The sequence below is a fragment of the Squalius cephalus genome (assembly GCF_949319135.1).
Source record: "Squalius cephalus genome assembly, chromosome: 11".
NCBI lineage: Eukaryota > Metazoa > Chordata > Actinopteri > Cypriniformes > Leuciscidae > Squalius > Squalius cephalus.
In genome coordinates, this window is record NC_137132.1 from 16,963,298 (window position 1) to 16,984,307 (window position 21,010).

The window sequence follows — 21,010 nt, forward strand, 5'->3', positions numbered from 1 at the left end:
GCATAGCACTGTAAATGTATACTCACATGGTAAGCTATATCACAATGTTATTTATTTTATATATAATTTTATAATTTTTTAATTATTTGATTAATTTCTTTGATATATTTAAAAATAAAACACACACAAACACACACACACACACACACATATATATATAGTTTTGTTCATTTTATGTACACACACACACACACACACACACACACACACACACACACACACACACACACACATATATATATATATATATATATATATATATATATATATATATATATATATACACACATGCATACAATTTTTTATATATATATATATATATATATATATATATATATATATATATATATATATATATTACATTTCTATTTATTTGATTTAGTCAGTTATTTAGTCATTTAATTTTCTTTTATTATTTGATTAATTAGTCAGTAATTTTGTCACATTTTTAATCAGTTGACAGCCCAACACTTAAAGTTCAAATAGTGAGGATAAATCCTCTTTATGATATTGATAACAATCAAATAGTATTGTTGCATTCTTTAAAGCAATGCACTGATAGAGCCTTTAACATACACAGAATTTACAGAATTGTACAACCAGATTTCTCCAGTAACCTTGGAAAAAAAATTGTGCTTGTATTACTTGTCATCACTTTGTAAAGATAGAGCTTCAAGATGTAGAGCTGTTTAGATACACTCAAAGTTACTGGAGTGCCACAGCAATCACTATTACTTTCAACACTCAACAAAACCAATGAAACTTTTTCTAGTTCACAACAGGTCTTTCAGTTAGCGATGAGAGCATCTTAAAAATAACTGCTTGTTTCATCACAATTGTTAAGCAATCTGATGTAAATGACTGGAGCAATCACAATCCCTGACTGAAGTAAACACAACACACTCAATTGAGTCTAGGAAACTGTTTTTCGCCTTTCTTCGTGTATCATCCAGCAGAAATCAGGCGCACGGTAGACTGCAGCGAGGATATTTTCTTAGACCTTTTAATGCTCTGATTACTTTATCATCATATTTTATTTGCGTTCAGAGACTGTGCGACTTATTTGTGTTTCGCAGGTACTGCAAATTGCCTTTGTTATCTCTGATGAATTGTGAAAGATGTCAAACCAACTCACTATGCTTTCCCTAGTAACTTGGATTGCTCTCTGTTGTGACAGAATAGGGCTGAAAGAGAACGCTTTCTCTCCCAGCTTGAAGTTTCAAAGGGCCTTTGAATTATGTGTGACGGGGTTGAAGATAATGAAGGGTGTTGGAATGTGTCAGAGCAATGCTGCAGGATTTGTCAGGCTGCTACCACACTGAAAAACGTTTCACATCGTCATTGTTTATTTTAGTAGATTAAAATGTCTATGTGTGTGTGTGTCTTTGGATGCATCCCTTGCTGGCATTATTCGAGAATGCCAATATGTTTTCCAGTGTGTTCTGTTTCCATGGTGTTTCTGTTCTCTTGTGCAAATTATGTTTACTTTAAGAAACTAGAATTAATCATAAGCTGTTATGTCATTGAGGAACTTTACAGTAACCTTATTACAGGATCAACCACCTGGAATGACATTCAGTCATTATTCACATTATTCACTCACCATTATTTACATTTCAAACCCATATGATACAGTTCAACACCCAGATAAACCATACATTTATTGATTTACTAATTCAAACATTATTTAATGAGTTGTGTTAAAGATTCAAGGTATTTAAAATACATTTAAGAGTTACAAAAATACATTTAAAAGTTTGTGTGCGATGACCATATGTGCCGTGGAAGCGATTACTCACCTCTCTCTCTCTCTCTCTCTCTCTCTCTCTCTCTCTCTCTCTCTCTCTCTCTCTCTCTCTCTCTCTCTCTCTCTCTCTCTCTCTCTCTCTACATTTAATTGGAGTCTGTGAGCAGCTCTCTGCCATCCAAATAGATTAATTATGAAGCCTTGTGTGTGTGGAGTGTAAGTGTTGAACTGTGAGTGGGGAAGACACGAATCAAAGAAAATCAATTTAGGGGGGGATGCAGCCACCTCATCTCACTTCTCCCCTTAATTTCCCTCATGCTCTCTGAAAGGGCTCATCATAACTGAAGTGACATTCTTTCAAGTTCCATCTGGAGATAAGTAGAGTTGTGTGCGTGCATGTATGCCTGTATAAGCAGATGTGTGCAGTTGTTATATTTAGATCTGAGACAGTTACACTTACCTCTTAAAAGAATATTCTAGGCTCAAAATGAATGGGGAATTTTTTTTTTGGAGGATTTAAAAGCAAAAATGCAAATCATACAACTTCTTATAAAAAGCACTTACATTCATTATTCCATTAAAAGTTGTGTATTATTTGAGCTCTTCAAAAGTTTGGGGTCAGTAAGATTTAATATTTTAAATTGATATATGTATTCAGCAAGGTTACATTGAAATAATCAAAAGTGACAGTAAAGACTATGTATGGTCTGTTTTGGTTTCGTTTTCAGTTTGTTCTGTTTTCCCTCTGTTGCCTGCCTGTGTTCCCTAGTTAGTTTTCGTGATGTCCTATTTTACTTTGATTACTCCTTGTCAGTATTAAGCCCTCAGTTCTTTCAGTTCCTTTGTCCAGTATCATCAGTTGTATATGTTATTGTTTCCTCCTGCGATCTCCTGAGTTTTCTGTTTGGATTTTATAAAGACTGTTTTTCTACTCCTTTCATCATGCACTTGCAGCCATTCGTGACAATTGCATAAAAAAAAAATATATATATATTTAAAATTAATTTTGTTCTTTGTTCTACTTTCTATGAATCAGTTTCCACAAAAACATTAAGCAACACAATATTTTTTTCTTCAATATTGAAGAGTAATGTGACTGAAGACTGGATTAATGACTGCTGAAAATGTATTTGCCTTCATTTGAATAAATTACACTTTTAAATACATTACAATAGAACAATTATTTTAAATTTGAATAATATTTCATAATATTATTGTTTTTACTGTGTTTGTACTCTTTTTACTGTATTTGATCCAATAAATGCAATAAAAGAGACTTCTTTCATAAACTTTTAAGAAATCTTACCAATCCCAAATTTTTGAACAGCAGTGCAACTTTACACAGAAAAGGTTTATAAGTGATTTTTTTCTCACTAAATGGCTAACTATGTGCACACTATTGAGAGAACATTTTCATGTTTAAAATGACCCAGCTTACTTCCATTGTAAGTGCCTCATTAATCAAATTGCAATAACTTGCTTCAGCTCTAAAACAGCTTTCCATTTCTGTCACTTAGCCCACACAGTCCTACACTGTTAAACAATACCCTAATAGCTTAATTCACACATTGTTTTGGCAAACTTGCATTCAACCTGGCTCCATTCTGATATGAAACACACACTTTTCACTCATTTCCACTTTATATTCTCATTTAATATCCTGTTTCATTTGTAAAAATGTCATATTGTGGAAGTAAAAGGGGTTGTGACCACCACTCGCATTGATTTTAGGCATACAGTCTGTAGAAAGCATTTTGTTACCACCGTCCTTGTGTTCTCAAAGACCTGCGTGGAATGATTGGATAAATGGTCGGATTGCTTAGTTTTATTTTGACCTATAAAACAGGGTTAAAAAAAGCACCTATAGAGACCTTTTCAGAAGAAAAAACGACGGAACAAATAGTGTTTTTAGGCCTTTCTGCGAACCGTTCCTCCAGTGAATGAAATTGCTCGGAAATGTAATCATCTCCGTTTATTTAGAATTCTGCGGTCTGTTCAAGATAAGCCCCATTTTTAGTTACAGTCTTTGAAAAGCTCAATGATAAACATCAAAGTTCCTCTTGAGGCGGTTCTCCATCACTCAGTCGGCCTTTGTGTCTCTTCGAGTTGGACTGACTTTGGCTGAAAGAAGGAGGTGGAGAGAGATAGAGATGGAGGACAATAAAAGGAAAGGACGGCATGACTGTTAATGGGAAGGAGATGGAGAGACCTTGACTGGGAAGGTAGTTGAATAGAGAGGTGTGATGAGTCATTTAAGCTCCTTAAACACTAAACTATGTATATTTCCAGTACCGTCATTTCAGTGAACTCAGCAGCTCAACTTAAATGAGTGATGTCAGATGTAGTTACTTCCTCTGGCAGAAGTGCAGTTTGATTTGTTTTCCCTCTTGTTTTCTTTTTCATAAATTAGACTTGGTTGTGTGCTTCTTCCTGCAGGGTTTTTTTTTTCCCCACAGTGGAGGCTGAAGACGTATAGCTGTGAGGGAGGTGCTGTGTTAGTTTCCCTGGTGCATTATTGATGCTAGCTGTACACAATAGGGAGGGGAGTGCTTTGCCTCAGTCTTTCTCTCTTTTTTTGTAGTTTTCACTATAGCTTGTGGCTTGTGGTGTGTGTTTTCTCTCTGTATCTGTCTCTCCGTCTCCTTTTTCTCACAATCTGTCTCGCTCTCTTAAAACACGATACCGGTCTCCTTGCTGAGCTGTTATCAAAACTCACTTAAAGCGACAGAAAAACATCCTTCCAGGGAAGCAGTAATAATTTAATCAATGCAAACAGTGGTAAGGGAAAAAAAATGAGTTAAGGTTTTGCTGAGTGGCATGTGGAAAGAAATCACAGAAGAGTGCCCGCCTACTGCCCGCCAATGTTTAGTATCAAAGTCAAACTCTCCGTCCTCCAACCACACAGCTGGTACATGAGCTCTGGGAGATGAAGCAGTATCCATCTGTCTCTAGGCTGGTTTTGGATGATGACGGGGCGTCATGCACTTAGTATTTTTGAGGGGGCACCGGCGTGCATGTACAGTGATCGCCTCGCATGCTTGTCACGTGACACCGCAGCCACAAAAAGACACAAGTAATGGGTCGGTGAACTGGGAAAAGAATAGTTATTATAGTTTATAATAAGAAGAATAACTTTAGAATTACAGTACATGCACAGTGTGTATCCGATATCAATAAAACACGTCGTCAAATTATATGTGAAAGGAATATTGCTGCTTCTATATCATTGTGTATTTTACAAACTATAATTTTTGTATTTAAATAACATAAAATAAACATTATATGGTTGAAAACACTGAACAGTTGTGATACATGACAAGTGAGAACTTTAGACCTTTAATAAACCTTTTAGACTATCTTCTATCTTTCATAACTATGTATTTAGGCCTGTTGGAATAAATACAGTGCTATGTATAAGTTTAGACACCCATGCTAAAGTTGACTAAAAAGAGGAATAAAAAATCATCTTTTGGAAATTGAACTTAATGCCTTAATTTAAAAAATTAGGAAAAATCCAACCTTTAAGGACACCAATTTTCTTTGTGAATGAATAATGTATCGTAAATAAATAAATGTTCTTCCTTAAAATACAGGGTGCATACATTACATTATTCATTACGATACATTACGATACATACGATACATTATTCATTCACAAAGAAAATTGGTGTCCTTAAAGGTTGTATTTTTCCTAATTTTTTTAAATTAAGGCATTAAGTTCAGTTTCCAAAAGATGATTTTTTATTCCTCTTTTTAGTCAACTTTAGTATGGGTGTCTAAACTTATGCATAGCACTGTATATATAGTGGTGCCAATTTGATTCACAAAGTTCCACAAACTATTTGTTTATTTGTTTGTTTGTTGGTTTATTTGTTTATTCAGATGACATGCAATTATATTATTATATTATATGATATCATTTTTGAGCCTACTGAAATGAATAATAAATTATATATAAATATAGTAATAATATATTTAATATATTTTTAGTTTGTATTTATTTATTTATGTGTGGCAAACTTCTATTTCTACTGTAGCTCTAATAGAAAAGCGCATGCAATGTGCAAAAACACTCGCAGACATGTGACCTCAAAAGTAGGAGCATTTTTAGGAGTAGGCTATGTGAAAGCAGGAAGGAAACCAGATTGCTGCAGAGAGATTGCTCAGGTAATACCTGTGCTGTAAGTCACTTTGGATAAAAGCGTCTTATAAAAAATGACTACTAGATGATGTGCTTCTTTGCAGATGTTTCAGGGTCTGAAACTTTTTGCATAAAAATGAGAGCCACCCCACTTCTCCCTTCAGCTGTTATTTGCAGTTATTCTTCCTTCGTTGTGTTTCGCGCCTAAAGGGCACTATTTAAACAGGAGTTCAGTGAACATACCTATTTGCAAGTTAAGAGAAAATGCAACAGAGGGTAAAACAAAGCCCACACTCCCCCGCTGGTTTGTGTAAAAAGCTTCTAAGGCAAGCTCATGGTCATTTAAAAGTCAAATCCATTGAAGAGCACAGCACTGAGGGACCTTTGAACAGACAGTGAAGTCAGTCTGAGAGATTCTGTTTATACTCCACCAGCACTAATGGAGCAAATCAAACACTCTCCTGCCTCAGCGCGCCACGTCTGTTTGGTCTTGCATGGAGTTTTTAGAGGAGCTGGACTATGAATTGCTTGGGTTATGTGAAGTGCAGGGGGTATATGGGACTTTCCACTGGGAAGCATTTGGGAATGCTGATTTTTACTTTATTTTTTCCAGACGCAAAATCCCTGTGACATTGAGTGTGATATTGTAGACTTTAAAAATCATGCTTTCCCCCAATATGGTTGAATCACGGAAGCTACACCAGTTACTTTGCCAAGAGATTTATTATTTATACATGTGTCAGACATACGAGAGAAACAGGCATATAAGAATAAGGCTACATGAGAGGTGGTCTTCATTCCAGATTTCTCTGTTCCCCATTTCTCTATCCTCATCATGCTAGCTGTAAATGGTTTCTCTGGGTTTCTCCTCCCTCACCCCCTCATGCCTTTATTTCCTCCTTCCTCTCACCCCATCATGCCTTTGTGTTTCTCCTTCCTCTCACCCCGTCATCTCTCAGTTTCTCTGGGGTGGTGCAGTAAGATTGAGCTTTTATACAGAGCGACTTACAACTTCCTTGTAAGGTAGCAAAACATGTTGCTTAAGCTTTAAAAATGGAGCATATATATGTCATGCTTGCACATGGCACAATCCACTTTCCAGAAACTACCCTTCAGTGTATACATTTGCATCAGTTGAAACATTCCTTTCCTTGTAAAGAACATGCCAACTGAAGCATCATCATCAGTGGAACATCTCTGCTCAGTGAACGTTGCATTGCACACATACCTCTAAGTAAAATATAGCTCATCCCAGATTTCTCATCAGCACACTTGTACATCATACTCTGACTTCACAAAATACATTTGGAAATTATTATGAAAATGAATAAAGAAAAATAATCAAATATAACATTAAAAAGTAAAAGTTTTAGTCTTCAATATGCATAGTGAAGCTTTTTTAAGTTAAGAACTCCCAACATTCTGTGAGCGGCTCTTTCCAGAGATGTTTGTGCTCAGGGTGAAATTGATAATAATTCACGTCATAATATTAGGCACATTCATTACGTTCAGACTGTCTAATATAACAACCTTGAAATTTGAGATCAGTTATTTTATAATCACTCATGTAAGGGCACAGCTAATAAATAAAACATAAAGCAAAACCCTGACTGACATTTAGAGCTGATGATTTTTGCATCTTGGTGTGCTTGTCAAAAACTTCCTATCTGCTTTTGGGGTTTGATCTACAAATGAATGAATTCTAAATATATGACAGGAATTGAGGAATTCCTGCCCTTTGCTTTGTCTCTCATGTGTCATTTTTTTTGGTGTGGATGTGGGGGATGCGTTAGATGTCGATGTGATTTTTACCCTCAAAGCGAAGTCAATCTCTCATAAAACACACATCACCGCTCTACGAAACGATGTGTATCTTTTGCTTCTGAAACTTCATAGGACAGGGGGAAAAATAGTCCGTCAGATCTGTTCGGTTTGAGATATCATCCTCTCCCTTCCCTTCATAGGAATGCTCTTCATATACACCAGGCTCCATTGTTGGAAGCAGATTGTTATTAGTTAGTCGTGAAACAGAAAGAGAGTCATTAGGGTGCAAATGAAGCATTGTGAAATCAAAAGTTTCCCCTCCTGAAAGCCGGCTGATTACATCTCAGCAGGTGCAGGTGGGGGAGATCCATTTTCACCGCCACACTTCTCAAATCCACTCATTTCCAGTGCCGCCTGATGAAGGTATGCACTCATTAATTGGCTTGGGGAGGAGAGAGAGCATTCAAATGAACAATTATGGCAAAGGAGTTTATCTTTTTTTTTTTCTCCACACGCTCCGTGGCATTTTCAAAGCGTCTACAATCATAATCCATTTAGTGGATACTTTTCCATTTTGTTAATGTTCTGGGGGTTCTGACCCCACAGTTTGAATGCTTTGCAATTGCGTATGGCTGAACCACAAAGCGTCACATGCCATATAGCACACAGTCCTCCTCTCCTTGGGTGGTAGAGACAGAAAATTAGTTGCAAGACTTTACACAAAGGAGGGTGGCTGCCTTTGAAATATGTTAAAAGGAGCTATAGTTGTTTGAACAAGTTATTATTTTAGTTCTAACCCAATGTTTTTACAGATTTTCATTTTAAGTGTTTGATTAAAATGTTCTTTAAATTTAGTCAGTAGTTATTTGTTTTCATGACATATTTATTCATTTTAGTCTGTTTTATTTGGATTAAATAAATCCTTTATACTGAAAATAGAAAGGTACACAACAGAAATATGGCACCTTCGACACCTATCGACATCTCTGGTTGAAGCAAAATTGCAAGTTACTTAATCAAGTACGTCTGTTACATACGCTTTTAAAAGAATATAGAGTAAATTATGAGCGCTCATAAGTTTGTTGTTTGCGTGTTTCTTTTTAAATGATCAGCCATTTATAATAAAAAAAAAATTATTTTATAGCTATATTTTTTAAATGTTCTACTGGTTTTCATACAGTGAAATGCACATTTCACTTTTTCAAGGCTTTGTGTTAAATGTTTATTTTGAATTTCATATGATTATACTGTATATTTGACATTAAATATGTCACTTTGGGTCTTAAGTATTATTTGTAACAACATGAACATGAAGAAAAAATATAGTCAAATGAGAAACATTTTACAGTGTTACACATTTATTCATATATTTTTTAAAACAAAAAAGTTGTTTAGTTGTAGCCTATATCATCGAACTAACAATAACCTATTGTGTCATCATATCTTATGTTCGTATGAACAAAAAAGTGACTTTTTTGTATTATTGTTAAATATTGTATTGATCTGATCAAAATTCATGTGAAAACCGCTCATATTTAATAAAAAAACATTCCGTGTATTAGTCGCACAACTATATTAAATGTATAAGCTCCGCCTCTCACTTCCGTCCCGTGGCTGCGGGTCTAGCACTGCTGGTCTGAAAGCACTGGTGCTGTGGCAAATCCCCCCATCCCCCAAAATGATTGATTGATTATTTAGGATTGTTTCATTACGTTATCACTGACTTCATAATGTAAGTCAAAAAACCCTTCACAACGTACATTTTCATCAGAAGTTTTGTTTATTATGAGGTTAACACTGTTCTAAACTTACTGTATGTTTCATAATGAGCTCTGCTTTTATTGATTGCCTCCTCTAGGTTCTTTTATAAATGGGAGGTTAGCAGTCACCCAAAGAGGAGGTCAGCTGGAAGCAGAGGACGGGTCTAATCCATATCACACCACACAGGACACAGACAGAGACCTGCCTCATATTACAACCGCTCCTCCTTACAGTGGCCTCGACCACCACCCACCTTTTAAGCCCTACCCGCCTTACGACCCCCGAGGCCAAAGCCACGAGCAGTATTTTCAGGACAGCGGAGGGGCAGCTCACCATCCCACAGTGCCATCCTCTAGTTCCCATCTCCTCCAGGATCTGTCCACACCGCTGGTCCCACACGAGGACGCGCCTCCATTCTCTGATGTAGCAGCTCCCAGAACCACCACACTGGCTCCATCGGCCGCTGCCCTCACCCAGCCACACGTGCCCAACATCCAACACCAACCTTCAGCAGAAACTCAGAGGAGAAGCACAAAGGAACCACCAATATCAATGACCGTAGCGTCATTGACCACTACTGATGCACACACATCCACACCGCCTGCTTCCAAAAAGTTAGATACAGGTGATGACACTGCGACCTTAAACAACGAGCCTATCCCGGTGAAAAGAGACAAAGAAAAGTCCTCGATGATCAAGATACATGGCACTCCAGGAAGTGATGTTGCTGTAAAAGCATCATCAATGCCTGGGGCTTTGGATGATGAGACCACCACCTCCACCATCATCACTACAACAGTCATTACGACCATGCAGACGCCAGGTACCATTCACACGATCAGCTTGACTAAGATTTACATATATTTCTCACAGTTTTCTAATGCCTGATTCAGGGCTCTTCACAGTTTTACTTGCTCTGCTTGTGCCTAAAGATGTGGGTTTAAAGTTGCAACTGGATAAGTGATTTTGTGCCGCTCTATTTGACACCTTTCTTACTATGACTTTGATAGTATTGTGCAGGGTCAGAAAAAACATAAGCTATCACCCATAATGTTTACAATAATTGCTTTTTAATTGTGATTTCAATCTTGTTTTGTCCCTTTAAAATCACAGAACAATCAATGCAAACCATATGATATTATGTATGAAAGCAAGGGAATGTGTCATTGAAAATGAATATTAATTTGTGTTTTATATATGTATATTCAACTTTCAGCTTTCAGTTTTTTTTCTTTTATTACATGGGGCATTTGTTAATTTGTTATATGTTTTATATGAATAAATCTTTAATCTATTATTTTTATTTAATTATTATTAATTAATTTCAGTGCCCCCTGACATCAGTAAGTTTGAGAACTCAGTAAGTTTGTATTATCTATTAATAGAAATGCGCGATAAATAGATACCATATTGGTTATCAGTGGATATTAGAGATTGTTAATTTTAATAATTAATTGGTATCATCCAATATTGGATATTAAATAGTGCATGATCATATCAATTACCTTACATTTACATTACCTTCTAGTCATCATCTAACACTCTCTTAATGTTAATATTTAAAAACACAACACAGTACATTATAATGTTGTGAACCCTAAATTCACCGTTAGCATTTAAAACAACTTTGATTTGATTTTTAGCTCAAAAGAATATAACATTTTAATATCTATCTACTTATCAATATAGGTCAAAATCAGTGCATCCCTAAGTTAATTAGCCTATTTTTTTTATGTGTAAGTGTGTCCATATAATAAAAAACTTTGATCTGATTGGGCTGTTGGAAGTGATGCAGTTCAATTATACAGGGCTTCCTTGAGACCGCTAGCCAACTAGTTGTTCAGACAATCATCTGACAATTCAAATTTGAAAATATGTCATTTTGCATATCCCTAATGACTAAGCCAAGAGTTTGAATTTATATGGAGCGAGAACATATCTTGTGACCTACAGCTCTTTACTCTAGAGGGAGATAAAGGAGCCGACAGAGCAGAAAGACCTCAAGGCTACCAGAAAATATTCACTCACTTGCCATTTCACTAGAATTGTCTGCATTCTCCTACACAGCAGGGCAGGAAAACTGACCCTGTTGATCCTGACAGAAAATGAGAAAACCTTGAAAGACAATTAAAGATGGGAGACAATGCAATGAAGTGAGGTGGAGAGAATGAAAAAAGGCTCGCCTCTGTTGAAAGGCTCACACTTTCTCTGTCTCTCTCTGTTCTTCTACCTTTTCTAATGCAGCTCCATGCAACACCAATTTCACATCGCCGGGAGGCTACATAGAGACGCCACAGCAAGCCAGGAGTTGGTACAATACGAATCTTGACTGCACATACACCGTGACAGTCTACATGGGCTATGGTGTGGAAATTCAGGTAAATTCATCACACTGTGCTTTTGTTATTGACCCAGTCTCTGGAAATGATCTAAATTACTGTGGTAATCCAGTTCTGCTCTTTTATTCTTGAAAGGTTAAGTGTGTAATTTCTGTGCCTCCAGCAATAAACAGAATTGCAAAAATAATGATAGTTTTTACACAGGTTTTGCGAGCAATCTTTCCCTGTCAGGCATTGGTTGGACAAATGCTCAGCCTTCGCCCCAACTCACCCCATTGGTTGATTCAGTGTTGCTGTCCAACTGGTTGGAAATGTTTTATTAGCACCAAAGAGACACAGTGTTACGCTTTTTAGAAATCAACCTGCAAACAGCTTTCTTATAGGTATCTCTGAATATGAGTAAAGGCATATTCATTTCATTTTAACATCAGAAAAATTACTACCTTCAGCTTTATGGAGTTTTTTTTAAATAAAGGTCACATTTAAATGCAGCCGCTGTTCATACTGTACATAAACTGACAGAAATGGCTGATGTATTTGAATGGTTTGGGTTTTGTTTTGGATCCCAGTTATCTGCCTACATGGACAACATTTTCTTTTAGACATACTGCTGAAATGAAGTCTGTTCCAGATGTTGTTAAAATAAGCTGTATTATAAGTTATTTTGGTTGCACTTTATTTTACAGTATGTGCACTTACATGTACTTACAGTGTACTTATCTAAGAAAGTACTGGTTAATATAAGTTAACTACATGGGTTAAGGTTAGGTTTATGGGTAGGTTCAGGGTTAGTATCTAGTTATTACCCAGTTATTGTAATAACTATAATAAGTAAATAGTATGTACATTGGAACAGGACTGTAAAATAAAGTTTTGATCAAAATAATTGCATGTATACTTCATGACCAATGCCAGAATCCATTGCAATAAGCTCAATAATTAATTAGTTAATTTCTGTCATGACAACTTTGAGTGTTTCGCATGCTGGATATGACAGTGTTGATATGTTTGGTCTTGGCGCTGCTGCTGCTGTTGGTTATTGCTGCTGCAGAGTACATGAACTTACCACTGCCAATACATACACGACATGCTGTTGTGAGCAAGTAAGACATGCTGCTGCTGTACAATATAGCGTACATGAATTACCAATAGCAGATCTATACAGGTGGAGCTGAGGAAGGAGGAGGGTTTCGGAAAGTGCGCTGCAACTTCTACTGCAATGCTGACCAAATGTTTGAAGGTTGAGCAGTGAGCTCATTGGCTACTGATTCAGCAGGAACCAATCAGCTGTGCCCTATAGAGAATGGTGTGATTGTTAGCAGGTTGAGTTAAGGACCTATCAGCCTGCTCTATCTCGAGTTTCATGACAGAACTTTTCAATAATTAATTTGTTTGTTTATTTGTTTATTTATTTATTAAGATGGTAAATAGAGTCAGGAAATGTCAATTCTACAAACAGTATAACTGTATTTTAATCAGTAGTGAAGAGTGTTGTTACAAAATAATTTTGTCCTGTTAAAATTCGACCCCTAAAAGTGCGCCTAACTTGCTAAATATTAACAGTACTATTTTCTTTTTTCTTATTATTTTCTTTTATTTTCAGTATATTAGTTTGAGTTCAGTTTTTCTCTTTCGTCACATAGAGTCCACAAGCCAATTTTTGGTTGGGCTCCATTTTGGTTAGGATGCTGCCTGTGTAGACTGTATAGACAGCATGGAAGCTCTCTAGGGTTTGGAACAAAACCATGATGTGGCCTCACAAAAATCACCTTCATCTGTATGATTAACTGCAGCCTCCTTCATAAAATATACAATAGCCATTACCTCTCTGACCTTCCAGATGGTTTGGCTAATATATCTTGAATAGTAAAGATTGCGCATACCAAATCACTGTCAACCATCTTGCGCAACTGCAAGTCGGTAGGGAGAAAAGGACGGTGAGAGGGAGGGGAGTCTTGTGTCTCATCTCATTCCTCCTCTCCTTGTACAGACTTGTTAACCCAGGACAGTGTATAAATATCTATCTCTTTTCCAGCAATTATTCAATGTGACTGATATGTGCAGAAGCCACACAGTTCCTCCCCTAATTAATTGCTTATGGATTATCTGTCAACTCCTTTTGTTTGTTTACGGTATTTTTTTATGTCCTCCTGTTAAACTGTCTCTCAAGCAACTCTTAACTTAATTAAAGCAGCCCCATCCTTCTGCTGATAGACAAAAATAATGTTTAATTCCGACAATGCGAGGGCCTGCTTTGCATTTGCCTTGGTCTTACGGCTTAATTTATTTGATCGGTCCTGCTTAAGTCTTCCACTGATCCAGAAGTCTCTCTGAATGCCATATATTGCTGTATACAATCCAGTTTTGAGACCTCGTGAAGATCTTGGACTTTGAAGGCGGCCATCAGGAAGGTTAAACTGCATTTAAGTCATTTCCATCATACACTCAAGGAAGATAGAAAGAGATTTGCTTCTTTAGATTGCACCCATCGTGCCATTTTCGCTTCCTGCTCCTGCTCCATGGCCGTGGCCTTCACCTGCTGGATTCATCTGGGAATCAGGTATTAGTGGTGGCGGGTAGTTGCTGACCTTGCATGTTGAGGGCTGTGCTGGGCAGAGGGCTCATCACCCGTACAGAAGTGACCTGCTGATCCAGGCCAAATGGCTAAACCCTCATCAGTCTGAGCTCAGCGGAGGGAGCTCAGGTCGTGGCTCACTCTTCCTCTAATACCCACATGCTGAACTTTAGACTCCATCTCCCCCGAGAGCTACATCCAGCTGAAATCTCCTACGGTGATGGAGATGAGTCATCTGAGGAAGTACAGCAGCTGTAAGGTGCTCGCTTTTATTGGAGTTCAAATATCATCTGTGTAGTGCCACTTCAAAACATCCTTTTTTGTTGAGGATACATTTCTTGATGGAAGTTGAGTTTGATCTCATTTGACCCAATTATTCACCACAGATGATTCCTGTTATTTGGTAAATAATATCTTTTGGCATTGTCAAAATACCAGTACCAGTGATATTTCACAATTCTTGATAATTCCACAGCACAAACTAATATGCTATTGAGAACTTAATTGATTTACAAAGTTAAATATTTATATATTAACAAATTAAATTAACAATGGCACACACCAATGGCATTTCGTCTTTTAAATATTTCTCAATTAAAATAAAAGTTTCCTCAGGTTTTTTCAATTAATTATTCAAGTAAACAGGCAACGTTCAATAACAAATTAAATAAAGAAAATTACAAGCAAAATAAAAAACTATAAAACATGGATACAACTGAGGTAAACAGTGCTTGTGCAAGTTCAAGTATCCTACACCAGTATTAATTATTCAAGTAAACATTATGAATTAGAAAAAATTGTAATCAAATAAGTCTAATGAAATGCAGAGCACAAAAAAAAAAAAAAAAGGAGACTAAAAATATATATATATTTGCATTGAACAAAAGGAGAGATTTAATGGAATGCTGCTTTTATTCAGTGAAATTGGATGGGGACCAGGAACTGCTGTGATTTTATTTTATTTATGTTGTTGACTTGGTATCATGTTACTTTCGACATCTTTGGTGTCTGGACAGTTTATATGTTCAACTTTAAGCTTCTTCCTCAGATGGAACAGGAGAGACGATCACTATTATTGTAAGAAAAAATACATTGTAAAACGCTCTATTAGTTGCTTGACATTACAGCTAAATGTACCGTAATGAGAACAAACTGAAAAAAAGCTATTCTTTTTAAGTGTCTTAAATTTCAGGTCCTAATGTATTAGTGCCTGAATGTACAGTTTAATGTAATGATCTTCACACTGATGTTGCCCGCAAGCAAGACATATCTTGTCTATTAGGGCTGAGCAGAAAAAAATAGCTCGTCCTCATTCCAAATTCTGTTTTGGACAGAGAGTAGATGTTTAGTATGGCAGCCTGGTGCTCGGAGATCACTTTTGTCCACTCAGCCATGACAGTTGCCATGACTCTGGGTATTATCACTGCTTGTAAACAATTACCAAGTTAATAAGAGAGCAAGATGGCACATTGGAAATTTAATGAGTCTGAATCTTGGGGTGCTGAGGAGTGCAGGCTAACAGCTCGAGCTTCGAGCTATCCACCCTATTTTCAACGTGGAAGGAAGCTATTTCCTGTGCAAGATTTGCGATTCATATTCCAGCTATAGGTAAATAACTAGAAGAATAACAAAGTATTATAAATAAAATTTCAGTTTGCAACATCAAGCATAACGGACTGTCTTTCTACAGCTAAAAAGGAAGCCTTGCACATTTAAGTTAGAAATGCAGTGCCCACACTTACTGTATGTAAAAAAATTCTCACAGGTTTCTGCAAACACACCGACAATCTGCTATTGGTCGAGCAAACATTTATTACATTTACATTTATTCATTTAGCAGACGCTTTTATCCAAAGCAACTTCCAAATGAGAACAATAGAAGCAGTGAAACTAACAATAGGACAAAATATGCCCTTCCCAGTTTAATCTAACGCAGTACGTGTACTTTTTTTTTTTTTTTTTTTTTTGAAGATAATAGATATAGAATAGATGATAAAGTGGTAGTATTAATGGATCAGGTGTTGCCGAAAAAGATGCGTCTTCAGACGTTTCTTGAAAATGGCCACGGACTCAGTCAGCTCTGATTGAGTTAGGTAGATCATTCCACCAGCATGGAACAGACCCGGTGTCACGAACTGCTCCGAGACACGAAGGTTGAGATCCAAATGCAGCTTTAATTAAGGGGCAATCCAGACACGTAATCCAATATACAGGCAAAAGGTCAAAACACAGGTAGGCAGTCCAAACAAACAAAAAAACAAACAAACAAACAAACAGGCAGGGGTATGAGGCAAAAGAGTAATCCACGGAACAGGCAAGAAATCCAAAAACCAAGAGACATGAAACCAGGGAAAACGCTCGGAAATGCAGTGCAACAACATACAAAACTTCGCAGTGAGTGAATGAGTGAACATGGTATAAATAGGCTGAGACTAACAGGGTGATGAGACACAGGTGAATGCAATCAGTGATGATGAGTCCGGGCAGTGAGTTATGGGAAATGTAGTTTGTGAGGGAGTGATAATAGTCTGGTATTGAGTGCCCTCTAGTGGCTCTCAAGGGCACTCCAGCTGGTGACCGTTACATAGCCCTCCCTCAAAGGAGCGGCTTCCAGACGCACTAAAATCGTCCAGGAGGGAGGTGGAGCGGAGGCGGACCCGGGGGCGGGATGGAGGGCCAGGCCCGTGGAGCAGAAGAGGACCTGGAGATTGCGGCAAGACGGGAGGCCAGGGCTTAGCAGTTAGTGCAGGCGACCAGGGCGGACCAGGCAGTGCAGGTGACCAGGGAGGAGCAGGCAGTGCAGGCGACCAGGGAGGAGCAGGCAGTGCAGGCGACCAGGGAGGAGCAGGCAGTGCAGGCGACCAGGGAGGAGACGACCCTTCAGGCGGCCAGGGAGGAGACGACCCTTCAGGCGGCCAGGGAGGAGACGAACCTTCAGGCGGCCAGGGCGGAGCAGGCTGTGCAGACGGCCAGGGAGGAGACGACCCTTCAAGCAGCCAGGGAGGATTTCCTTGGGGGCGGCTATGGGGTTATGGGCAGGAAAAGACACCGGCTCAGGAACAGACACCGGCTCAGGAACCGGCTCAGGGACAGGAACAGAAAGCGTGGCAGCAGCCATCTCTGCTGAGGGCACAGGTTCAGGCATGTCGGCGTCCATCTCTGCTGAGGGCTCAGGTTCAGGCGTGTCGGCAGCCATCTCTGCTGAGGGCTCAGGTTCAGGCGTGTCGGCAGCCATCTCTGCTGAGGGCTCAGGTTCAGGCGTGTCGGCAGCCATCTCTGCTGAGGGCTCAGGTTCAGGCGTGTCGGCGGCCAACTCTGCTGAGGGTTCAGGTTCAGGCGTGGCGGCAGCCATCTCTGCTGAGGGCTCAGGCTACGTGGTGGCGGCCATCTTGTCCGGAGACACTGGCTCGGTGGCGGCCATCTTGTCCGGAGACACTGGCTCGGCGGCGGCCATCTTGTCTGGAGACACTGGCTCGGCAGGCGTGACGTGAACAGTCTCTGGATCGGCAAACGTGACGTGAACAGTCTCTGGATCGGCAGACGTGACGTGAACAGTCTCTGGATCGGCAGACGTGACGTGAACAGTCTCTGGATCGGTAGACGTGACGTGAACAGTCTCTAGATCGGCAGACGTGACGTGAACAGATTCTGGCATGGCGGCCTGGGGAATGGAGAGTGCTGAGACCAGTGAAAATCTCGGGATATCGGCTGCTCGGGCAGATGTCAGTGGCAGATCAGCCAGCTTGGACACCAGTCCTCTCCAATTGCAATTGTGCTGGCTGATGGTGCAGTCTGCGGTGGGCCACGCTCCGGCTGCTCCGAGCTTCGGCTGTATACCCCCCCCCCCCCCCCCCAAAAAAAAGTTTTAAGGGTGAATCCTCCCCCAGTTCGCCCACAGTGAAGGGAGATCCACATGTAGCGCTTACTCTCTGGCTATTAACTAGTAGATTAATAAATAACTTGTTATATGCCAATCTATGGACCAGCGTTTCAGAAGAAACAGATTCGCTACTGAGAAAGATGCCACAACAACAGTGAACACTCGTTTGAACACACTGTATTTTCAGTATGACAACTCAACAGGTGAATTACATTAATTGATAAACAAATAAAATAAAAAAAATAAAAATAAGAATATGAATATGAATTTTTTTTCCACAAGAATGTAACTTCCCAAATCTTGCTGTTATTTCCTTTGTTTTTTTTTAGGTCTCAATTTTTCTCTTTAGGTTTCAACGAGGTAAAGTCAGCTCACTACGCTTACTGCAGTGTTCCCTTAACTCAATAAAGGTTAAATGTACTCACTCATTGTACTTGTACACACTTGTGTCTTTGGTAAGCAATCAGTATCAATTATCAAAACCCAAATAAACAATATACACCCAATTTAACAACAAAGATTTTTCAATTGAATAGAATCAAAATGTTCAGTCTTTGTGAAAAAGAGTTATTTGCAAAGTCCGTAGAAAAAGTTAGTTGTCCTTTATCTGTTGATAACGGAAAAGGTCTCCATCCGAGAAAAAAAACAAAAGATGAGGAAAGTTATTCTTTTTCCTACCAGTCGCAGTTCAAATCAGTGCAAAGACTTGTCTTTCCTCAACTGAAAGATCCAAGACTGACTCAAGGGAGGCTCGCCAGTCCAAACCCTCCTCAAAACCACTGGAAGGCCGGGACAAATCCAGAATACAGGCACCAACACAGCATCACATCAGACAGAGGACATCAATCGAAAAGGACAGAACAACAGAAAAAAAAACCTGACCTTGAACAGTCAAGGTCACAAAAATATCATTAATATCTTTGTTGTAACAACATACAATAAACATCTTTAACTCATGACCGTAAATGAATCCATTTTACCCAGAACTTGGACATTAATAAATGCATTTTTCGAATAAAGAATATTTCTTTCACAAAAGCAAAGTTTGTGACTTTCAACATAATGTACTGATTAATATATTAACCAATTTACTGTCAGTTTAGCTGTTATTAACCAGATACAGCATTAAACATTTTTTTAATACATATAAATCACTCACAGATTTAATTTCGCTTGCTTTTCCTCTTATACAAAAATAACAGTCTGATTTGTAACAGTTACAAAGCAATTTGACTTACCAAGGAGATCGTTAAACTCACAAAAATTCCAGAGTGGTTCAGGTACAGCACGTCCCGTTTAAATCGTTCTCTTTACCCTTTTTAATCAAAAATACACTCCATAAACACCTCAGCAATACTCTGATGCTAATCAAGTATATGTATGTCACCAAACATTTTTATATTAACCAGTTGAATGTCCGTTTCACTCTCATAACAATACCAACATCACTCATAACTAACTGGAAATAAAGTGCGTCATTTCACTCACATCAATCCATCGACAGAACTCATCTAGAAGATAATTTTCTTTCTGTTTCTCGGAGCGTCGTGACACCGCGCTCATCAGGCATCCGTGCACGAGAGAGAGAGCTGCCTCTAACTTCACGCATAACCCTCGTGCAAAACCCGGAAATCAATTTTTCCGCTGCGCCAGATTCTGCGCTCGCATTGGCTCATCTCAAGTTCAAAACTCATCACCATTGGTCACAGTAATGCCCAAATGAAAAATATACATTAGTATGAAATTGATATATTTTTTCTTTTATGATGTTACTTCTATTGAATAGCTTTCAATAATTCTCCCATTAGTTTATTATTATATTGATTACAATAATTTTTTTTCTCTGGTAACCTTGGTTACACTTTCCCCTCCTGAATCAAAGCACGTCCCTGTGCTTGGGAGTGGCTAGGTCAAACTGGTGAAGCTGCATTGGATCCAGAACTGTGGTATTTATAATCTGATTCCCCCACTGACTCAGAAAGTGCAGAGCTCAATCCTTGCAATAAAGACTGAATGACTGAAATCAACGGATTTCCCAGCCGTGCATACTGCAGCTTGTCTGGTGGTCTACTCTGTCTTTTTGAACGTCTTGGACCCATATCTCCTGCATCATCTTCCACAGTTGGAATGTCTAGAAGATGTCTGACTGGGGGTAAATCAAGATGAGAAGTGGTGTTCTCTACATGTGCATCAGGTCCAATTTCATTCACCACTTCAAACAATTCAGGTAGCTCACTTGATTCGTTACATTCTTTTTCTGAAGTTACTTTCGCTAATTTGTCCTCACTATTCCTTTCAGGTTCAACCCCAGAGGTGTGCGGTTCTATGTGATGCATCACAGGTGAGTTCCTCTCTACTCCATCACTGATTGAATTTTGTTCAACAGGTAAATCATCTCTTGAAGGATCCATGACGACAGATGATGAACTCTCTGACTCAACTTGAGGTACGTTCCTTGTGACCAATGAACTCTCTGAGTCATGAATTGGTCTTGCTTCAGAAACAACTCTAGTAGTGAACTCCAAGGACTCTTCAGGCATATCAAAGTGAACAGATTCGCTCTCAGATTCAGAATGACTATACACAGTCTCTGCTTCAGCAACATCCTTAACTCTGGACTGGGCTCTTGTCCTAGGCCTACGATGTTCTTTTTGCTGGACAGATTCTTCAACAGCAGTGCTGGGCAAGAACCCACAGGGCAGAAGTAAATCGCGATGCAAAGTACGCACTGGACTTTCCTTTCCTTCTGGGCGAACTGTATACACAGGAATACCACTGCTTTTCTTTAACACAACATAGATGT

At 38.6% G+C, this 21,010-nt stretch overlaps 1 protein-coding gene across 4 annotated transcripts in view; it reads left to right on the top strand.

The window, feature by feature from the left end:
• Positions 1 to 21,010, top strand: part of sez6b (seizure related 6 homolog b) — a 200,112-nt gene that overhangs the window by 76,399 nt on the left and 102,703 nt on the right. For all 4 annotated transcript variants that reach the window (XR_013822753.1, XM_079886316.1, XM_079886318.1 and 1 more), the window contains exons 2-3: positions 9,511 to 10,236; positions 11,658 to 11,791. Coding sequence is in view for 3 of the 4 variants with exons in the window: in XM_079886316.1 (XP_079742442.1) it covers positions 9,511 to 10,236; positions 11,658 to 11,791 (860 nt within the window). In the remaining variant the exon portion in view is untranslated. The remainder of the gene's footprint in view (positions 1 to 9,510; positions 10,237 to 11,657; positions 11,792 to 21,010) is intronic.